Raw genomic sequence first — 21,200 nt, 5'->3', positions numbered from 1 at the left:
CACTGAGTAAGGTTACTGTTTTCCAGTTCACCTGTGCTGCTTCTAGTTACTCATTAACTTTCACACATTAACCAAACCATGAAAGAGTGACAGAAATCAGCTTGTTTCTGCCTCCTCGCCAAGAAATAAATTAAGCAAAGGGTAAGTTTACAAGAACCAATATTGTCCAGGAGAGGTGCATCTTTTCATGGACAACAGCAGTAGAGTCCAACCCTAGCTGAAAACTCAATGATGGATCACTTCTATTCCCACGGGGCCAGAGAGATAGCAAACACAGCTCCTGAGCCAAAGTTTTATTTGGAAATTCCCATTCTGTAAGGTAGTCAGATACAACACATCAAGTGATGCCCAGAAAAATCACACAACAACAAAAACCCTAAAAAAAAAAAAATCAGGTATTGCTGACCATCCATTCTAAATAATTCATACACAAAGTTCCTGTCACATCTGTTTGAGAAGCTGGACTACGAAAAAAACAACCCAAACAAAACACTCAACACAAAACACCAGTTTGCTGTACTTTCAAGCACCTGACCTATGAAAGGATTCTTGCCTGTTTGTAATGCAACCCACTACATCCCAAGCAAAACCTCAAAAATAGGTTTAAGGAAGGCTATGACAATGCATAGACTTTGACATTAGATAGATTTTGCCTTAGCAGCTCTCAGGATCTAGATTTTGCCGTAGGCACTATGTACAGCTCTAGTGACAGCTCAGGTGAGACTCCATGAGCTGTCCCACTGGCAGAAGCCAGCTAATAGAGAGCAGTACCATGATGAGCTCCTGACATCAGGGAGCAAAGGAGCAGGTGCTCTGCCTCCACGAGGACACCAAACTGGTAAGAGGATCAGCACCCACCTGAGAAAGATGCCAGCACTGCCACAGTCCAACAATGCCAGCAACCCTACAAACGCAATCAAGCAAAATGCCAGCAGGTGCTGGAGCATTTCTTCCCATAAAGGGGCTTTCTTTCTGTTAGCAATGAAAGATGAACAAAATCAAGACCATGAAGCACAAACCCCCCTGTTGTGACCCCTAAAATGAGGCACAGTCTACTAAAGACAAACTAAAATGGACAGAGCAATGGACCTTTCACTAATTCAATTCTCTCCTTTAAGTCAGTGCACTGTTAATACCCTAGCAATGAGACTTTAACACTGAAGTTTTTCAGCTTGATGGTAAAATCATGTAGTGTCCATCCATCTCCAATAATAGCAATATTGAGACAATGAACTCTATTGAGGCATCTAATAAGGCAGATAGTCATTTGCATAGTACAGTTTCTGTGACTCTCTGTAATACAACATCTCAAAGACTCGATTCAGACTATTCTCCTTTCCCACAGACATTTTAAAAAAAAAAGATTCTTTTACTAGAAAAAGAAACAATGAGCCCTCCAATAATAGGAGAAAGCAAAAGATAGGATTTTCCTGACTATGATCAGTGCACATTTTTGTATGTGTATTTTTATTTGATTTGGCTTGCTTTTTTTAAAGAATACACCTCTGTGTTTGTCATCTCCATTGTTGATTGAACGCTCAGAAGTATATTTCTGATTTTGTTCTAACAGGTTTCTGAGCAAGAAGCACTTTGGGATCCCTATCCACCAGCACAGGCACCTTTTATCTCCTATTCCTGTACCACAGCCTCTTCCTTCATTTCTTCACATACTCCTCTCCTACATGACTCACTGAAGCATTATTTGCTACACATACTGAGACATACCACAGTTCTATAGAGATGCTAATAAGTCCTGAGTTTTAGGATGAGCTCTGCAATACAGAACTTGGGTAAACCTGACAAATCACTTCCTCTCCAGCAGACTGCAATGGCCTTGAAGACAATGTATATGCATATAGTGTACACTGTGCCTCAGAGTTCAAGCTCAAAGAACATCTCCAAGTACTGCCACATAGAAGCAGTAACAATTACATCCTTGCACTTCATAATCCTTCTGCTTTCTTCTTTTTCAGTAAAAAATCCTGGACTTTGTCAGTGTTTTATTTAGCACAAGGAAGCACCTACATTATTTCTGCATGTAACTACGCTACCTCTACCTATACATGAAGGACACACCCTCAAAATACTGCTTCAGTATAATAAAAAAAGCTCTGCCCTCTGTCCCTCAGCATAGTTACAGGCAAGCTCGTGGAGACTTTGCTAAATCCTCCATCCCTTTTCCTCTGCCCGAGATCACAAAAGGTACAGCAGGAAGGAATCCATATCCATAACTCATCATCCCAACTCCCAGCCTGTGATGCCAACATTAATCCACCTTCAGCTGGGAACACAAGCTCTCTGCACCCACCCTTGGTCAGGGTGCAGAGGAGACATCCACTCCGTTACCAGGATGCCCTTGGATACTCCCCTGCCACATCCCACAAAAGCAGTAGTGACACACACGCTTCAGATGGGTGAGACATGGGAGCACCCCAGCAGAAGACCAAGCCATAGCACTGTTCTTAGGATAACCTTGGGCAACTCGGTGTCAGGCCCCTGTGAAAACGAAACTAGACGGCACTTTTGGCAAGGCGAAGAAGGTCAGCGGAAAGGGAGAAAAAGCTGCCGCACAAGAGCTACAGTGAGAAGCAGCATTGCACTCTTTGTCCAAGTTTCTCATTTTATCAGATTATGCCACAGTGTTAACATTGTTTATGGCCCTATTTTGTGTCTGTGAATCACCCACTCCCAGAGACTCTTCCTCCACCCCAGTTTATAAATAGCACCACATACAGAATGGAGTTTGGGAAGCAAAGAAGACTTGCCGAAACAAAATAATGTATATTGAGCTGCCAAAAGCCTTTCAAAAGCCTTTCTCAATTATTTATAGTGCTGGCTAGACGGGCAGATTCCCACATTTTGTAAACCCTGTAGGTCATTATCTCCATTGCTCATTCACAAACAATTCTGCCAATAAAAAAAAAATATAATCCTTCTGGTGACAACTGAACTCATTCCCCAGCACAATGCTTCTTGACACATGCCAAGAAAAATTTCAAAATAAGCTATATTATGTATTTTCCCTATTTGAAGGCAACATATGCCTAGACCATGATAAGATAATATGACATTATTTAGATACTGGAAACATTCAGACTTTGCAACCAACCTCTTGGAGCTGTATTGCACAAGACAAGCAATTTTCTACCATGCCAAGATTTCCATAGATTGTATTTTCATAGGAAAAGACATTCTCAAATGCAGGCATAAAATCTATAAACTTTAATCTTCTCTCTTCTCCAGAAACCATTTGACTGCAGTCAGAAGTTCACAGTGCTATCATCCAGATTACAGATTATTACAAGATATGTGACCAAAAGCTCCAGGGTACAGTTTCCTGGAGCTGGAGTGCACATGACACCTTGTTGAGCCAATACACAATCAGCCATAGCCCCTGGGACCCAAATAAACAGAGCCTGGATATTACAGAAACCCTAATTCCCTGTCAGATGGGCTGAATGGAAAGAGAGCTACCAGACTCCATTGCAGCAAGTAAAATCTTCAGTGCTGGAACACCAGACAACTCATCCCATCTTTCTACTCCTACACACACTTGCAATAAGTCACCACCAGAGACAGATCCAGACCACGTACATGCCAGCCTAGCAAGGGACTGCTGAGCTCGTAAATGACCACATCAAACCCACACTTGTAAATATACTACAATACAATGACCCATCATTTCCCCAGTCCTGTTTACCAGGCAGCCACATCAACACTAGTGATGATGGGCTGGAAGAAGACCTTGATTTTTCCACTGATTGCAGAGATGCAGGTACAAAAAATGCCTGAGCAAAGATCAATTTAAAAGAAACAGAAGAGTCACTGAAATAACACTGGCATGTTCTATTGATAAAATTCCATGTAAGTGCCTAAGGTGAAAGAATTCAAATACTTGTCTATTTGATTCACCAATTTTTTGCCCTGCAATAAAGCACATGGTCATTTGTCAAGCTAATAGTCCATAAATCAGTTGTAGAAGTTAAAACTGACTATAGCAAACGCTCCTCTTAAAAGGACAAGTAAAACAATGCATTCAAATACATTTCAGGAACAGTTAAATGTATTAATATTGTGGTTCCTTTTTGTAGACTCAACAAAAACCAACTGTTTATAATCTTAAGAAAGGAAAATACCAGTGCCTGGAAAATATCACAGTAAGTCTGGACATCACTTAAGCCAAATACATGTCTTTTTTTTTTTTATTCTACTGCTTATCTCAAAGCACAGTTCCTTTTCCTTTAGCCTCTTTGAAACAATACTTGATACTAAACAAATAAAACTAAATACCAAAATAAATTAGTAAAAGCTCATTTCTTCTCTCCTGTTCTGCATTTACAATATATACACAATGTGTGTGTATACACAGTCACACAGCTATATACACAGACATATATACTTGAACTGCTAATGCAACTAGAGAAGTATCTTATAGTCATATAAAAGCTGACTAGCATTAAACATGATTTTCCAGCAGAAAAAGAAAACAAGAGTAGGGTCCTCTTGCAATTACATAGTGGCACGGAAATTCAGAAAGCCTGAGCAGTGTGTCATCAGGTGACTGTGTTATTCCAGACCTTCATGTCTTGTTCTCCCCATTTATGAACAGAAGCTTTCCGGGGGGTCTCAACATATTGATCTTCATTATCACTTTGAAATACTGACCAAAGGACTTACAGAAGTAATGTTTAACTTGACCGTAGTATCTTTCCATATAAAGAACAAGTTCACAATCACAATTTTTGGTAACATGTCTGGTTAACACAGAGGGAACTATGAGATCATAATATAGTACCACGACATAACCATGAGGATCTCCCACATAAATTCTCATTTATGCACACAAAGGTGAAACAACTCCTTTTCAGGAAGGAAAAAGAAAGTTAATTAGAGCTAACTGGAAAGTGAGGCATACAGTTCACAGGAATTTTTGCTTGCAAATAAAACACCCTCCTCCTCATAGGCAAACTAAATAAATCCAAATTAAAAGAAATATGCCAAAATAAAGACAAGCATGACAGAAAATTTGTGTGGAAGCTGCACCATATACCACATGCAGTTACAATCCAAGTTCTGCAAAAAGCACTCTTTTGCCAGTATACTACACAGGCATTTACTCCTCCCCATCATAACTGCATGCAAGTAACTGTTTTCCCCCACATTGCTATAACCCATTCCACCCACATACCTAAAATTTGACTTGAGGTGTGGGCAGATAAGGAAAGAGGGAGAGAGGAAGGTATAAAGAACAGAACCAAATTTTAGAAATAGACTTTTAAAAAGATAAATCATACTCTGAAGTTTCATACTGATAAAAAAATGCTAAAACACCAAAACAGTCATGTTTCTAAAAAAATATACATAACAGGGAACAGTGTAAAAGATGGAGCCATTAGGGAAGGGCTTGCAATCAAAATGACTGGCAAATTGCAATTATGACGACACCAGTAAGATGTTAAACTAGATACCTTTGTTTTAGGAATGAGTAGATTGCTATGAGAAAGACAGTCCAGTGCATTAAGAAAACTCACAGATTTTACAGAAGACATGGAGCTTTCACCTACTTTAGGTTATAACAGGATTATGTGGCCCAGAGAAGAGAGAACTTAGGGAAGAAAGGCTGTGGCACAGCTTTGCCAGGGCAGCCCCTCTCATTCACACTGGGGGTTTTCATCAAAGCACCACCACAGCAACCACTGTGACCAAGGATGCCCCCGCACACTGGGCATCCAAAACCACTGAGCTCAGCTGGGAACAAACGCCTGCAACAGGAAAAGTAGGAGAAGCAGTTTTGAATCAAAGGGGAGAAGGTACTGATGCTCCGAAAATCAAGGTCAAATGAAAAGTCTGAACGGTAACAGGACAGGGTGTAACGTGACATTTCTCAGAGTTTCAGACCCATTTTCACTTGCTCATAACTTACCCCAAGTGCTTCAATTTGGAGGGAGATTAAGACTATGTACCAGCATGTGGCTAAACCTATTTACTCACTTACAAAATGTCACAGTCAAAATGCTTCAAAACATTAAGAAAATGAGCATGAGGGAAATACATTTCTGTGCCATGACTAAACACCACAGTGACCTTTCTTACCTTCTTATGGTCTGGCAAGAAATGGACTTCCCCCAAGCCCTTTAGTTCCCCCTTCACTTTGCTGGGAAAAAAAAAAAAAACAACAAACCACTTACGTACATCAGAAACACCTGGGATATCAAAATAAAAAGTCCTAATTGAGTTATGCCTACTGAAGCCTTTGCAGAACTAGAGCAGAGGAGAACAAATACAGCATAATCAAACAGTGAACGATGCTCTGTAAGCAACACTAACATTCCTATATATGTGGGAGGAGAGTGAGTCTGGGAAACAGGAAGTACAAGGATAAACAGGCAAAATAACCAGAAGACACATGTAAGGAAGGTGCTTGAGAAGGCAGGGAAAGGGAAGCAAGGAGCTGAGCAGGATAGCACAACAGGAGGTGGAGGCTCTACCAGCCAGGGGTGCATTGCCATGGTTACTTAAGAATGACAGGCCCTGCAAGGAATGTATCCAGGCTCAGCCTAAAGTAAGTGCTGTTCAAAATCTTTGTTGGCAAAATGGACAGTGGGATTGATTGTATCCTCAGCAAGTCTGCTGATGATACCAACCTGTTTGGCGTAACTGACACCCAAAAGGAAAGAGAGGCCATCCAGAGGGACCCTGACAGGCTCGAGGGGTGGGCCAGTGCCAACCTCATGAAGTTCAACAAGGCCAAGTACAAGGTCCTGCAGCTGGGTCGGCACAACCCCAGGCACAAATACAGGCTGGGGGGAGCATGGCTGGAGAGCAGTCCTGAGGAGAAGGACTTGGGGGTGTTGGCTGATAAGCTCAACATGAGCTGCCAGTGTCTGCTTGCAGCCCAGAGGGCCATTTGTGTCCTGAGCTGCATCAAGAGGCACAGCCAGCAGGACCAGGGAGGTGATTCTGCCCCTCTGCTCTGCTGAGACCCCACCTGGAGTGCTGTGCACAGCTCTGGAGCTCGCAGCACAGGAAAGGCATGGAGCTGTTGGAAAGGGTCCAGGAGAGGGCCACCAAGATGATCTAAGGCCTGGAGCACCTCTCCTGTGAAGACAGGCTGAGAGAATTGGGGTTGTTCAGCCTGGACAAGAGAAGCCCCTGGGGAGACCTTATATCAGCCTTCCAATACCTGAAGGGGCTACAGGAAAGCTGGGGAGGGGCTTTTCACCAGAGAGGGCAGTGATAGGACAAGGGGTAATGGTTTTAAACTGAGAGAGGGGAGATGTAGGTTAGATATTAGAAAGAAATTCTTCACCATGAGGGTAGCGAGGTGTTGGAATACATTGCCCAAGGAGGTTGTGGATGCCCTCTCCCTGGAGCTGTTTAAGGCCAGGTTGGATGAGGCTTGTGCAGCCTGGTCTAGTGTGAGGTGTCCCATAGATTCTATGATTCTAAGGACTACCAGCCTTGTCAGTAGTAATGAGGTAGGTCCACAGTCAAGCCAGGAAGTTGATTCTACGGGACCTATGAGACAGGATCCAGATCAGCAGGGCACCCAGTGGGTCACCCAACTAGGCATCCAGTGAGCTGCAATGCCTCCACAACTCAGTTGGACAGGCTTTCATCTCAGCTTGAAAGCTGCTCCGAAAACAAAGGGGGAGAAGGGAACACACTTCTTGGCAAGGCTATATAGAGGAAGCTGCACAGGGACATCCTCCCGTTTTTGTTGCAAAATGCATCTGTGCAAGCTGATGCTTCTTCCAACAGCTCCCTCTGATGAGGGGGCTAGCACTGAGCAGAGGCAACAATCATGGTGAGGGGGAGAAGAACACATGCTCTGGGCCCTGCCTTCATCCTTTGGAAGGGGCAGATTAAAGTCAAATGGGCAGCTTTCATTTCAGCACTTCCTAGCTTTTTGGAGATGTATTTTGCAGTCGAAGAAATGTTCCCTAAATACAGACTCGTGTGTCTGCACATGTACATGCTTAAAATAACACACATTCAGGCATTTCAGGGCAGAGACTGCCTTCCTTTGCATTTTCACAATAACAAGCAAGGTAATCCCACCCTCAGCTAGGCAGCTTGGAGGAAGACCCTGAAGTATATTAATACACAAACTAATACCTATCACATCCTCCCCTCAATAGCAGTAACCATAGGGACTGGAGACTTTGCCACTTTATAGTGCAGCAGATGAATCAGAGCCTCACTCCTTCTTAAGCTCGCAGATGATTGTGGTTTTGACCATCAGCAGACACCAATTACCATCACTTCATTGTAAGCAGCATACAGCTGGTAACCTCATGTAGCAAGAGTCTGCAAGTTCAACATTAGCTGTCTAGAAATGCCTTCTATCACTTTAAAGCGATATTCAAACTACAGGGCACGGTGTCATGTTATCACAGCTGTCAAATGTGCAAAAGGTGTGAAGGGGGGGGTGAATTTTACCTCTAACTTCAGGAAGGGATGTCTCATGCCAGGAAGCTCTAATTGAAAAGGAGGAGGAGGACTGGTCAATTTTATTTCTAAGATGAATACGCTGCAGCTCTATCTAATGAAACAGCACATACTTGAGCACTGCTTCAACAGCTGTTACGTGCTGTTAACTTATGTAGGCTGCAGCAGTCTCGCATCTACACTCCGTTTACTCATCATTCTCCCCCTACAACCTACTTCATTTTGTTCAGAAACTTGCCTTTGCTTTTGGTTCCAGAGATGAACATGATAAAAAGAGTGCTTACACCCCAAACTCAACTAGCCCCTCATACGCTTGCTTTTCCATGTCCTCCTCAGCTGTACCCACACACTGTTCCTGTTTAGCTCCCTTCACTGCCTTAAAGCAAGGCTAGAAACACCTCAAATCAGAGTCCTCCAAACACCACCCGATACACACAAACCACAAACTGCCCACAAGACCAGTCACTGCACTATGGGACACCCAGAAACAAACCGCGGGTTTTCTTCCTCAGCAGAAAGAAACATTTGCTCTGCAATCAAAGCCAACAAGCGGGTCTGTTTCAGTTATGTACAATACACACAGTCTGGAGCTTGAAAAACCCAATGGTAGCCACTTACAAAGCAGACATTTTACTAGCATACTGATTTTAGCACCATTTCAATATAACAGGTGTCATTTTTAGCCCTGATTTCTCAACAGGATCTGTACAGCCATGTACCATCTCCTTCATAGGGTCAGAGGCACACTTTGCTTCCTAGTATCCTGATTCCTCTCACTGCCCCTACTTGCTCCAAGTGGCTATTTCACAACTCAAGACTTGCTCCATGACACACTGAGCATCCAGGATGAAATTTGCTGTCCCACTAAATGACTGCCGAGGTTTTGTACTTTCTCAGTCACACTCCTGCTGCCTTTCCCTGAACACTCAAGTGATTACCACAGGCTGCCCTGTGTCTAGAGGTGAATGTCTAAATCACAGCACAAGAAACCCTTCCCCAGCTGTGCCTGATGTAAGGAATGCCTTTCCTATCTTACAAACCCGCCAAGAATTAACCAATTCACTTGGGGAAGAAAGGGACAAGACCTCACAACACAGCTTTTGTCTGATTTATAACCCATTCATGACCAAAAAGGAATACTGTATTCACAAAACTGAGGAAGTTATGCAAGGGAAGCTTCTTTCCCCTCCAGCTTTTTGACAGAGTTTGCAAGCATAAGTGAATCCTGGTGGAGACAGATGTGGTGAGGTACTATATTGACTTACTACATGCACCTGGCAACTAAGTAAGATTTATTTTTTGAAGTCACTGCCAGAGGTCCTAATCCCATCAAGGTTCCTTAGTACTATCCATGAACAACATCCCACAGTATTTACAACCTCTAGGTCACAAAACACAACCAGTGTAACAAGGGGAAGGAAAATGTGAAGAGAAGATACGAGGGGCTGCAGGCAAGCAGCTCCTGAGTCTTCAGACAAATCTTGACAGCAAAATCTACTGCATGTCCTAAAACTTATCAGTCATTAACTTAATCTTCAAAACTCTAGCAGGATTTCAGAAGCCTTACAGACACCCTGGAAGATGGAGAAGCAAATGTCTCACTTCAGAAAGCAAAAAGAGGCCTTTGCCCAAAACGGAAACAGAAGTTTTGCAGTATCTTATCTCCTATCTTTTCCACAAATTTCTACAGGAGGAGACAAAATGTTCAGCTGAACAGTTTGCCTCCAAGTCTCAGATTAACACAGATGGAATTAATTGTGATGCAACCTGAAGACAGTAGTGACAAACACCACATGTAGCAATGACTGAATAAATGTCTGGACATCAGATATCTATTCTTCACCACCCCTTTTGTTAAAAAAAATAATTATTCAGAAGAGAACAGAAAACTAGGGTACCCAATTTGCAAGAACAGGAGTGCAGGGGACTCAAATAATCTGCAGTGACTGGTCTTTGCAACTTATTGTTCTTCTTACCTTGAAGGGGAGCTGGAAAATAAATAACAAGTAGCAACTGCATCAGTTGTCACGAATAGTCAGTTAGGAAGAATCACTGCACACACTGCTTGCAAGCCAAGCCATAACTGCACTGCACACAGTTCTGCACCTAAGGATAACCTATGGAGCACAGCAAAGGTTATCAGAAATGATCTTTTGTCTGATAACAACATAGCAAGCAGGCAATTGGTTTGCTAGGATGCAGCAGGGGTTGCTCTGTGAATCACCCAGAACTGCTGCTGGAGAAAAAGCAGTCTCTTCCTGCAAGTCAAAAAATAAAACAGTGCAAGTGAATGAAAAGAAATGCGGTTTTTTGTAGGCTGCTGTAACTCTTATACATTTAGAAGGGAACTATTTTATTTGCAACTCTTAGACCCAAGCCATTTCACCATAAAGAGAACAAGGCATAAAGATCACTGGGGCGGAGAAGACAGAAAAGTATGCTCTGCAGTAAATAATTAGCAGCTCTGGCCTTCTGGTCACTCCTCCTGCAGCGTTACGCTCTGTACACTGAACCAGGAAATAACAGATACATTTGAAAAGTATGAAGACTGAGTCAGAAGACAATAGCTAAATACCAGTTAAACCACATACTGTAGGTCTATCTTGTAGTACTGGGAAATGAGTATCGCTTCAGGCTGTTTCAGATACTGCATTCACCTGCAAATATTTGCTGCTGGCTGGAGCTCAGCATATACACTCACCAGCAGAGTCAGGACTTGGCAAAATATTGCAGACCAGAAAGAAAAAGAAAGTTAGTTTCATAAAGAATACAATAAACTGATCATATGCTTTAATTATCAAAAGCATATAATGCCTGGTTGGGGTGATTTTTTTTTTTTAAGGCAGGTTATATGATTACGAAGTTAGTTAAGGAAATAGCTCCTTTACTCAAGCATTTTAAGCTTTCAGCTTCATGAATATAGAGCTAATTATTAGCTTATTTAATGTGGATGTTTTACTATGTATAAAGCAGAGATCAGAAATGACAATGTCACAGAGGAACTGGATACACACTCACAATAAAAGCACAGAAGCAATTACACTTTCATTACATAGTCTTAAATCCAAATAAAAATATGTTGGGTTAAGACATTTATATCAACTACCTTTCAGCAACAATGAAAAATCATTACAGCTGGAGAAAGAAACAAGAAGATAAAAATGCACTGACATGATGCTGGAGAACATTTGCCATTAAATTCTTGCGTAGAAAAAGTGAAACACTTTACAACAGTATTTCATCTGTAACTGCTAATCTGGAGAAGATGCCTGTTTCCAAACGGATTCAATACAGAAGAAATATTTTTTAAATCTGCTTGTTTGCTGGCTGACTTTTTTATTTGTAACTGTCTCCTAGAAATTTTAACATCTCCAAATGCAAGTCCTTGATAAATTAGAGACAAAGGAAAGTTTTTTTTCATTTAATAGGGACAAAGGAGAGTATTGTTGAGATTTATTATATACATACAATTACCTGCTTTGTTATGGAGATTAAAGGACAAAAGGCTAACAGATCTAATTCCAGATCTTACAGCCTTTTCCTTTCCAATAATTATGTCTTAAAATTGGATTTCAGTTAACACATTCACAATATCTAACAATTATTTGCATGTACTTAGAGAGTTTAAATTGTTTTAACATAGATATGGCAATACATTTAACATCGATCATTCAAGTGAACACATTTAATTTAACAGTATCTATAAACTGCATTTTTTTCAGTTAGTTCTAAGAAGAGACTTACAGCTAGTACAAGGTTCATTAGAAAGAATAATTGGCCAATCTATTAGTCACTTTTAAAAACAATCCAGAACAAACTTTTACAAAAAACTTCCTATTTTGTTTCTTCCATCTCAGGAATATTTCCAGAAACGGGATTTTGAACTGCAGAGAGATACTGAAAAAAAAGGTTTTTGCATTTTGCAGATGTTAATACTGCCCCTTTAACTCATGTGAGAGTATGTCAGCCTCCTTCCTTCAACTGTCAGATAAAACATCTATTGGAAACTCCTGAGTTTAAAATACTAGGCCTGTGTCTGTGGTGCCCACAGTATGCCAGATAAGGCCAGATCCTGACCTCAAAGCTGGGCTGCTTATTTCTCCCTGGTGTCCAACTGCACAGAACTACACCGTAGAGGTGAACTCCTCTAAGAAAATTACACCAACTGAACCAAAGATAAGAAATTTCACCAAAGAAAGACCTTGGGTTTGTTTTGGGAGTTTTTTTGCTTCTTTTTTTGCAGCTTAGTTGAATATATGCATTTACAAAGACTGTGGGAAGGAAACTGTGGCTACACTTCTTGTATTTCTCCTTTACAAAAAAAGTGCAAATCCACAGAAGGTGAAACCTTCAATGACCTTAGTTTACCCGATACAACCTACTTTGCAAAAAAACTGCATCAGAATTGATCAGAACAAATAGTTTTTTATTGATATTGAACTCCAAGCCTAGTATGAGAAGAAGTGGCTGATCGTGCAAGGCGACTGAAAAACCACCAGAATTTAGAAAGCATAATTCATGCAGCAGAAAAGCCATGAGCTTTGAATTCCACAAATCCAAATTTGTTTATAAATGGCTGATGATAATATGTGCTGTGTCAAGAAGACATTAGAATTCCAATGTCTGCTTTCACTACAGAAAAATAATTTAGAAAAACTAAATGTGATGACCTAAAAGTACCCTACCAATTTATCACCATTCATTTTATTTCTCTCTCATTTTGAGATATTTTTAAGCATATAAAGTTCCTACAGAATCTGAGAAAAAAACTGAGCACGATGACAGAAGAGGAAAACCCTAAAATCTTATTAACATTATACAATTTTGCATATGTAAATTTGATGCCAGCCACAGGCACCTATTTTTTCCCTTCACACTGTTTTTCATAAGAAGTCACATTTTAATGTTTAAAAAGTACACTGAAACCATGGCACACCTAATATTGTAATAAAACCACTGGCAAGGCTGAGTCAATCTCATTTGATGGCTTCACGCTGCACTTTCTGCTGCAGCGGAACTACTAATGTGTTTTTCATCTGCATCCCAAAGGGTAATGGTGGAAACCCTTCTTTTTCTCAGCCACAGCTTCATATTGGTGTCAGAGAGAGGTCATTTGTCCCAAATCCCTGCAAGCACAGAAAATTGTCCCCTTTCCAATGAGGGCTGTTCTTCCTGTTCCAAATGTCACTAGTGGTGGAAGCATCTTCTAGCTTCAGCTGGACACTACTTCCACTCTAGCATCCTCTCTGACCTTTCCACTCCAAAACACTTAGGCTGCCTTGCACAAAGACAAGGAGCAGAGCCAGTTTCACCAAATAATGACAAAGATGCAAACCCTCTTACTGTGAATTTCAACAGCAACTAACAAGTCATCTGTCCTTTAGCTGATACAGGCTGTGGCCAGATGAAGCTAACTAAATGAACTCACCATTTCCCCCTTTGCTCCTCTGTATCGTGACATCTTTGACAAAATTCCATTCCAAGTTTCAAGGGAACGCTCTGGGAATAAACTGCCTGAGCCACTTAGGGCATGAGGAAACCCGGGTGTGGACAGGCAGCAAGAAGAAGCAACCTCCATTTATCTGCAAGGACTATTGACGCTGCAAGCACAAGAAGCACTAGAGGGAGGCAGCAGGAAGCTTTCACAGTCTGTAAGATTCCAGAGGATCCCATGTTTTGCTGCCTATGTAAGCTGGCCTGACCCACAATGAAGCTGCACCTTCCTCTGGCCACAGCCTGCTGCCCCATCCTTTGTAGACTCCTCCTGTCTCATGAGGCAATACAGCACTCCCAAGCCAGCCCTCTAACTGGGAACCCACCTGCCCTTTTGCAGGGGGCTCTATCCTTATTTTCAGGGATGGAGTTGGTAGAAATTGTAGTTTGCAAATGAGGACTCAAAAGCAGGTATGTAGAAATAGACTTGCCAGTGGTGACCTGTCTACGTGTCTATACAACAGAACAAACAAGGAAACTTATTAAAAATGCTTTAACTTAACAGAACCCAAGTGCACAAGAGGAAACAGCATAAGAAAGGTCAGTCCAAGTTCCACTATGATGGGGAATGCCAAAAAAAAAGTCACTGGCACACCCACCAAAGCCATCTCCCATAGCAGAGATGAGCTATCAGCAAACAAAGCAAGACACGTAGCATCATAACCCTGGCTAGGAGACTTCAGAGAAGTATGTAGAGTCTCCTATCTTCCCACCCATCCAAGAGGATGTCATAAAACCATCAATTCTTCATCTTGATAAATCCTATTTAAAAAAAAATAAATTAAAAATCACATTTAAATGGCACAGGCAGAGACTTTTAAATAAGCATTTAAACCTGTCAGAACATGGCAAACTTCGATCCCCCAATGACCAGGGACAGACTGAGCTTCTACAAGGCTGGTTTGCAAAAATAACCCCTCTTTAGGGAGCTCTCCCATTCAGGCTAGGTTCAACCTGAGAATGCACCTAATCACTCAGCCAGGTGTGTTTTAGATACAAACTATAAAATCCTAACAGGGAAAAACTCCGAGGCACTTAAAGTCCTTCCTCTCACCTGGGCTGTGATGGGAGAGAGGGCTCACTCCAAAACCTTTGGGCTCCAAAGAGACCCACTCACAAAGCAAGGACCCTCACCCTTTTCTCAAACATCCACAGCCTCCAACATAGATATGCTAAGAGACTGCATCTGCTTACCAGGCTACAATAGACAGACTGTCATTTACAGTGAAGCTCCAGACACAACGTTCAAGTCATTACTAGATTATTTTGTAGTCTTAAAAGCAGAAATCTCTTACCTTCAATGGGGGAAACACGGGTGAAGTGCACACAAATTATTCCTTGTACTCAATGCATAGCCCATTTGGTGCACAGTAAACAAAAAAACAGTACAACAGTATGTAGATGGCATTCTCCTGCACACCACAAAACCAAACCCATCAACCAGAAAACCATGAAGTCTTTCCAATAAACAAAACACACAACCCAACATTTTAAAAAGCCCCCATTCTAAAGCCTAAAGTGGAATCCCACATAGAATACACAACAAAAACCTTGCATTCATTAGGAACCTACCAATTACATACTAGATATTTATTTTACTCATTTAGTTTGGCTAAAACTGCACAAAACAATGAGGAAAATCAGAAGTGCACCAAACAAATAGGAGGTACAAGAAGAATACAAAAGGGAAACCAACAACAATCAGATGTGCAGCACCAGAGAGAAAGGGATTTCCAGGCACTGGCTAGGACAGTTTAATGGTAGATCCTTCTAGTGGTCTCTTCTCCTCCCCAAAGTAGGACTCATGTCAAACACAGACCTTAGCCCTCTGTACATACCAGCTGGGTTTGGAGCACCATGTAAAAAAGCCAAGATCAGCTAAATCCCACAGTTCTGGTACCACAGCAGACACCAAAATCATTGCTTCCTCGGTCTGCAGTTATAGATGCAATTTCCTCTATTCTGAGATGCACTTAAAAGCACAGTTTCATTTTCTCCCATCACATTTCTGCAGGTGGAGAAAGGGGCTTTTATACATGGCCCTAGGTGTCTCAGTTGACCATGCAGTTTCTAGTACCAAGGTATTCTTCCAATTTCCTGGCAATGGCAGAAAAATAACCTTAACTACATTCAGTGATGTGCCAAATACCAACATTTATGGAAAGATACAGATGTTACTATGTGTTGCCCTGCCCTTTACAATGAATGCCCGTGAATGGCACAGAAGATAACTAAATGAGGCCATAAGTTTATCAACCCAGCTCTGATTGGACCACATGCACATGTCCATTCTTTGCTGGATTACACAAATACCTTTCCCATTTAATCTTGGATTTTCTCCTGGAACTTTGGATTAATAGCCCCAAAAGGCCTGCTTATCTGCAGATACATTTGGGAACAGCAGGAAAGCACTTAGAGAAAAGCCTTGGAAAAGCCTTCCAGAGCAGTGTATCTGTTTTGTTCTCTTCCTGCACACATCTGATCACTCTTTCCCCCCCTCCACACATTGCTTTCTAACATTTCGTATTAGCACATGCTCACGTACACTTATTTGTCTTTCCCCACACACACACAATTAAAGTAATCTCCTGTTGAAAGTTAACTTCCTAGTGATGACCCCCAGGAAAGGTTCTCTTTCACTGCAGCAGGCCTTCTCTGCTAGAGAAAATTCAACTAGCTCCTCAGGCAATACCAGCAACCTTTCGTGATCTTCAGGGTACTACTTACATTCAAATTTTGGAGTCTAACAAAAAGTTATCACATCAGGCTAACAACCAGATGTGCAGCCTCTGACTGTTCTAATCACTTTTCTCTCCTTTGCTCATATCAGGAGTCTTCCTTCAAGCAAGGAAGAAAGCAAAAAAACCCAAGCAGACAACATGAGACAGACTTCATAACTACAAACATCAAATTCGCAGTTCCAAACCACTCTCCAACATTGTTTAAATACTCACTTTACAATACACTGTAATTCTAGTAGGAAGAAGGAAATGCATACATTAAAATTGTATGGATTATGCCCTACACAATAAAACCCCAACATTTAAAAGAGTAGCAATTTCTCTCTCGTATTTAGAAACTCCAACCAAAAAATATACATGCCATGGAAATCCTCAACAAAGACTTGCATGTAGCTCACATAATTGAGGAAGTACTAATAATAGACTGGCTGTTTGCAAAGACAACATTTCCACTGTGGGCCTGTATTCTGATCTCAAACATGCAGAAGATATTTTGTTGAGTAGTGCTGGCTGAAGACTAAAATCCAAGCACCGAAAACCATCTGAGTGTGCTGCAATGTGCAGTCAGCCTATGCAGCTAAGGAAGAGCTACACGCTTCCATGCCACATTGAAAACAAAGGACCTATTGAGTCCTGCAGAAGGTGCTTGCTTTGTGTTCATGTAACAAACATAAAGAAGCACGTGAAACTAACCTGTGTTGCAGTTTCAAACAAAACTGAAAGCCTCTGCACTTCAGCATCAACTGTCAGTCACTACAGAAAAAATAACTTATCCTCTCTGATGGGAAGTGTATTTCTAAGCTCCTCTGACACAAGCAAAGCCAGTTCACAGCCACAGCTTCCCTTTCTGGTCCGTGCTGCCTAAGTCCAGGCCTGCTCAGGTCTCCAGATCAGTGATGCCCATAGCTGTGTTTCTAACGGTGGTCATTAAAGGTTTTACCCCAGAAGCGTATTTACAGTAGAAGCAAGGGAGCCTTGCGTTTCTCAAGCTTTATTCTTTTTAACAGCTCTACATGAGCTATATGTAGACCTATGTCACAAAGTACTTGCAAAATATTTTCATTAAGTGGTACTTACTTCGATTTTTTTCTTCCGTGTGCTGAAGATTACCTGGAATGTTTTTGCAAATTTAGAGTACCATCCAAGAGAAGAATCAACTATGCAATGACCAATATATAGAAGAAATTAACTGACATGAAACATACACACACACCAAGCCCACATTTTACATACGACGGTGCTTCATTTAAACTCCTCAGTTGGAAATTCAGATCAGTAACTAAGTAATAATCCTATATAATTGACTCATACAGTATCAGTAGGAGTTCTGTACGTGGAATAAGCTGTAAGAACAAGCTGTTAGGTCCACATAGAAAACATTTATATTTCTAAGCACCAAAACAAGCACACAAACACAAAGTCCATTGCTCTTGAGTAGTAGATGTTATGTTGTCATATCACTAACATGATTATTCTTAAGTCACTAGCTCCCATAAAAAACAGCAAGGTTTGTTTTTTTAACAACTCCAACCTTGCCCACTGTAATTCATTAGAAATACGGAAGATGCTTATCCTTGAGTAAAAGACACCACAGAAAGATCATATGCCTGTCACACCACCCAGGAGCTGCCATGACACAGCCATTCCACAGCTTGGGATGCTTCCCAGCCCTTGCATGTGTTCAGGCCAACAATGCTGTCTGTGTTCAAAGCACTGTCCTGTTAACCAGCCCCACAGTCATCTGAAAGGCAACATGGAGGCCAGATCCAGCCGAGAGCCACTTCCACCCAACTTGCTGCCTTTCCTCTTGGGGGCCAGCAGGGAGAATGTAGGCAAGGGTCAATAGTTCTTACTGGCAATGCACAAAGTCCAGCTCATGCTACATGCCTGCGAGTCTTGCCAGTTGCTTTCATCTTCTTACACCAGCTAAATACCTCACCAGGTAGTTCCAGGCCATGTCTTAGTACCTGCACACATGCCACACCACAAACAACACTAGCCAACTCCGACTACTGCCTTAATCTGTGCAAAGAACCCACCATAAAAAGCAAAACTCTTCCCTATTATTCTTTAACTGGGGCTCTGAGCAACCTGATCTAGTGGGAGGTGTCCCTACCCATGCAGAGGAGTTGGAACTCGAAGATCTTTAAGGTCCCTTCTAAGTCTAACTGTTCTACTAGTCTATGATTTTTAGAGGACAAGGCCAGGTGAACAGTACTTGAGAGAAGCAACAAGACTAGCATGCTTAGAGCAAGCATTCCCTCTAAGCAAGGCTGGCATGAACAGGCTACATAAATGTAACACGCTTTTCTCACGAGTTATCCCCTCTTCCTGCCGTAAGTGGCCACACTGAAATTTAGTGATTTCAAATGAGTGGATGCTTTGCAGAATCACACCATCAGTGAGGATTCAGCTTATGTCCTATTCCTCTAAGGAAAAAGCTCCTAAGGAGCCTTTCCCACCCCTCTGTAGATCACCCAAATATTCCTAGTCTTCAAAACTTCACCAGGTGATGATCAGCACCACTTAAGAAGCCTAGTGAATGGAGACTTCCTTGCACCAGCCTTCACAACCACAGGTACACCTGAAGTATTCCAGTTCCCAAGTCAGTCTTGGCTCTTATTCAGGAGAAATTTTTAAACCTAGGCTTGGTACAAAAGCAAACAGAGATGGAACAACAAAACACAGCAAGGTACCCCAAACTGAATGAGACACAAAAAAGAAGAATCATTAAAGGCTTACAATAGGCATTGGCTGCAAGTACAAGCTGGTGCCAATATAAGGAAAAAACAGTTAAAAACCTAAAGCAGTGATATAATCCCACTCTGCAGCTCTAGGGTGGGACTGCAACAGGCCAGGCAGAACTGACACGACAGTACTGAGCACCTTAGTCCATACCAACACAAATTCATGCTTCTGTAGCAGAAACCATTGAGGCAGAGAGGCCAAGCAGGTACCTCTGGAAGCAAAAATTTAGCAAACCCCAAAACATGAGAGTTTGCAGCAGTCACAAAGTGCTCGGGAATACTAGAAAGCTATCAGCTGAGAGAAGCACAAGGTGAAAGTCTATGCCAGCTTGCAATGAGAGGGGTCACCTGGCAAGTAATTTTGATTTACATCACTGAAAGGTGCTGTTGGTAAAACATCCTGCAACGCACCCGGGCACAGAGGAAGCTCGAAACGCAAAGGTGCTGGCAGAGATCTCCCGTCGGCCTGGGGCCCTTCACCGCCCGCTCTGCTTCCTCCGCACCGAGGCAGGATTTTCCCCTGAAAACTCCACGCTGCTCCTCAAGGCTGTAACCCAGCGGGCGATGTGCAGCCCGAGCTGGCGATGTGCAAATAACGCGTTACTAATTAACCAGCAGCGACACGACGAGCGCAGGCTGCAATTCTCACTGGGGAGACGGGAGCAGTCCCTGCTTTACCTAAGGTGGCTTTTAACGAGGTAAACACCCGGGGCTGCCTCACGCCCCGAAAGGAACCACGCGGCCGTACCACAGGGTCCCCCCGCGGGCAGCCAGCGGCCGCTCCCCGCGCCGCGGCCGGGCCACAGGCAGAGCCCTGGAAGCCGGGCGGACAGAGCCGGGGGAGGCCGAGGCCGCAGGGACCCCGCCGGCAGCCACGCCAGGTGAGCGCCGCCTCCCCCGGGCCGCGCCGCCGCTGCCCCCGCAGCCTCCCCTTCCCTTCCCGGGCGGCACCGGCGGAGCCGCCGCGGGACAAAGCCCGAGCCGCGGCCGCACACCTGCCCCGCCGGCCGCACGCCTCCCGCAGGGCAGCGGGAGCAGCCGCCTCCGGGGCAGCTCCCAGCAGGGGCAGGTGCGGCGGCCGCGGTGCTGCAGACCTCCCGCCTCCCACGCCGCCCCCCGCGCCTCTCACCTCGGCCGGCAGCAGCAGCAGCAGCGGCGGCAGCAGCAGCAGGCAGGGCAGGGGCAGCAGCAGCCGCCTCATGGTGGCGGAGAGCGCTCCCGCTGCGCGCACGGCCGCTCAGCCCGACGCCGCCTGCCCGAGAGACATGGCCGGGCCGCTCGCCCCGCACCGCCCGGCGCCCGCACCGCCCTCTCGCCGCGCTCCCAGCCGGCGGCACCTCCGCCTCCCGCCGCTCCCTCTAGCGCTGCCTGCCTGGAAAGGCGGGTGCCCGGGGAAGCCCTGCGCGGGGCGGAGGGAGGCGCCGGGCGGAATAGCCGGCCGCGGGAGGGCCGGGCCCGGGCGGTCTCCTCCCCCTGCCGCCAGCCCCTCGCCCGGGGCTTGGATGGGCCGTGTGGCGGCTGCCTCGGCAGCTGTTGCTGGCGCTTCCCAGCTCTTACGCCTTCTTCTCGACTTCTGACGTCTCCCCCGGCCTGGCCGGGCGAGGAAGCGGCTTGCTGGGAAAGTTTCCCGGCCTCTCTGGGCGCTCCAGAGAAAGCGGTACCGCGGGATGTGCCCCGTACCCCTTCCCCCGCCTTCGGACCGTGCTTCGGGGTGGGCGATGCACAGAAGGGCCGGTGCTGAAACGAAGTTAACCCGGACTTGGGAGCG

The 21,200-nt window shown here is 43.8% G+C and overlaps 1 protein-coding gene across 7 annotated transcripts in view; it reads right to left on the bottom strand.

The window, feature by feature from the left end:
• PTPRJ (protein tyrosine phosphatase receptor type J) overlaps positions 1-20,768 on the bottom strand; it is a 71,457-nt gene extending 50,689 nt beyond the window's left edge. For all 7 annotated transcript variants that reach the window (XM_051621808.1, XM_051621809.1, XM_051621811.1 and 4 more), the window contains exon 1: positions 20,562-20,768. In XM_051621808.1, coding sequence (XP_051477768.1) covers positions 20,562-20,633 — 72 coding nt within the window. In that variant the 5' untranslated portion in view covers positions 20,634-20,768. The remainder of the gene's footprint in view (positions 1-20,561) is intronic.
• Between the last annotated feature and the right edge of the window lie 432 nt (positions 20,769-21,200).

The sequence above is a fragment of the Apus apus genome, chromosome 5, assembly GCF_020740795.1.
Source record: "Apus apus isolate bApuApu2 chromosome 5, bApuApu2.pri.cur, whole genome shotgun sequence".
NCBI lineage: Eukaryota > Metazoa > Chordata > Aves > Apodiformes > Apodidae > Apus > Apus apus.
Note: the sequence above shows the minus strand (reverse complement) of the source record. Positions and strands in the feature narration are given on the sequence as shown.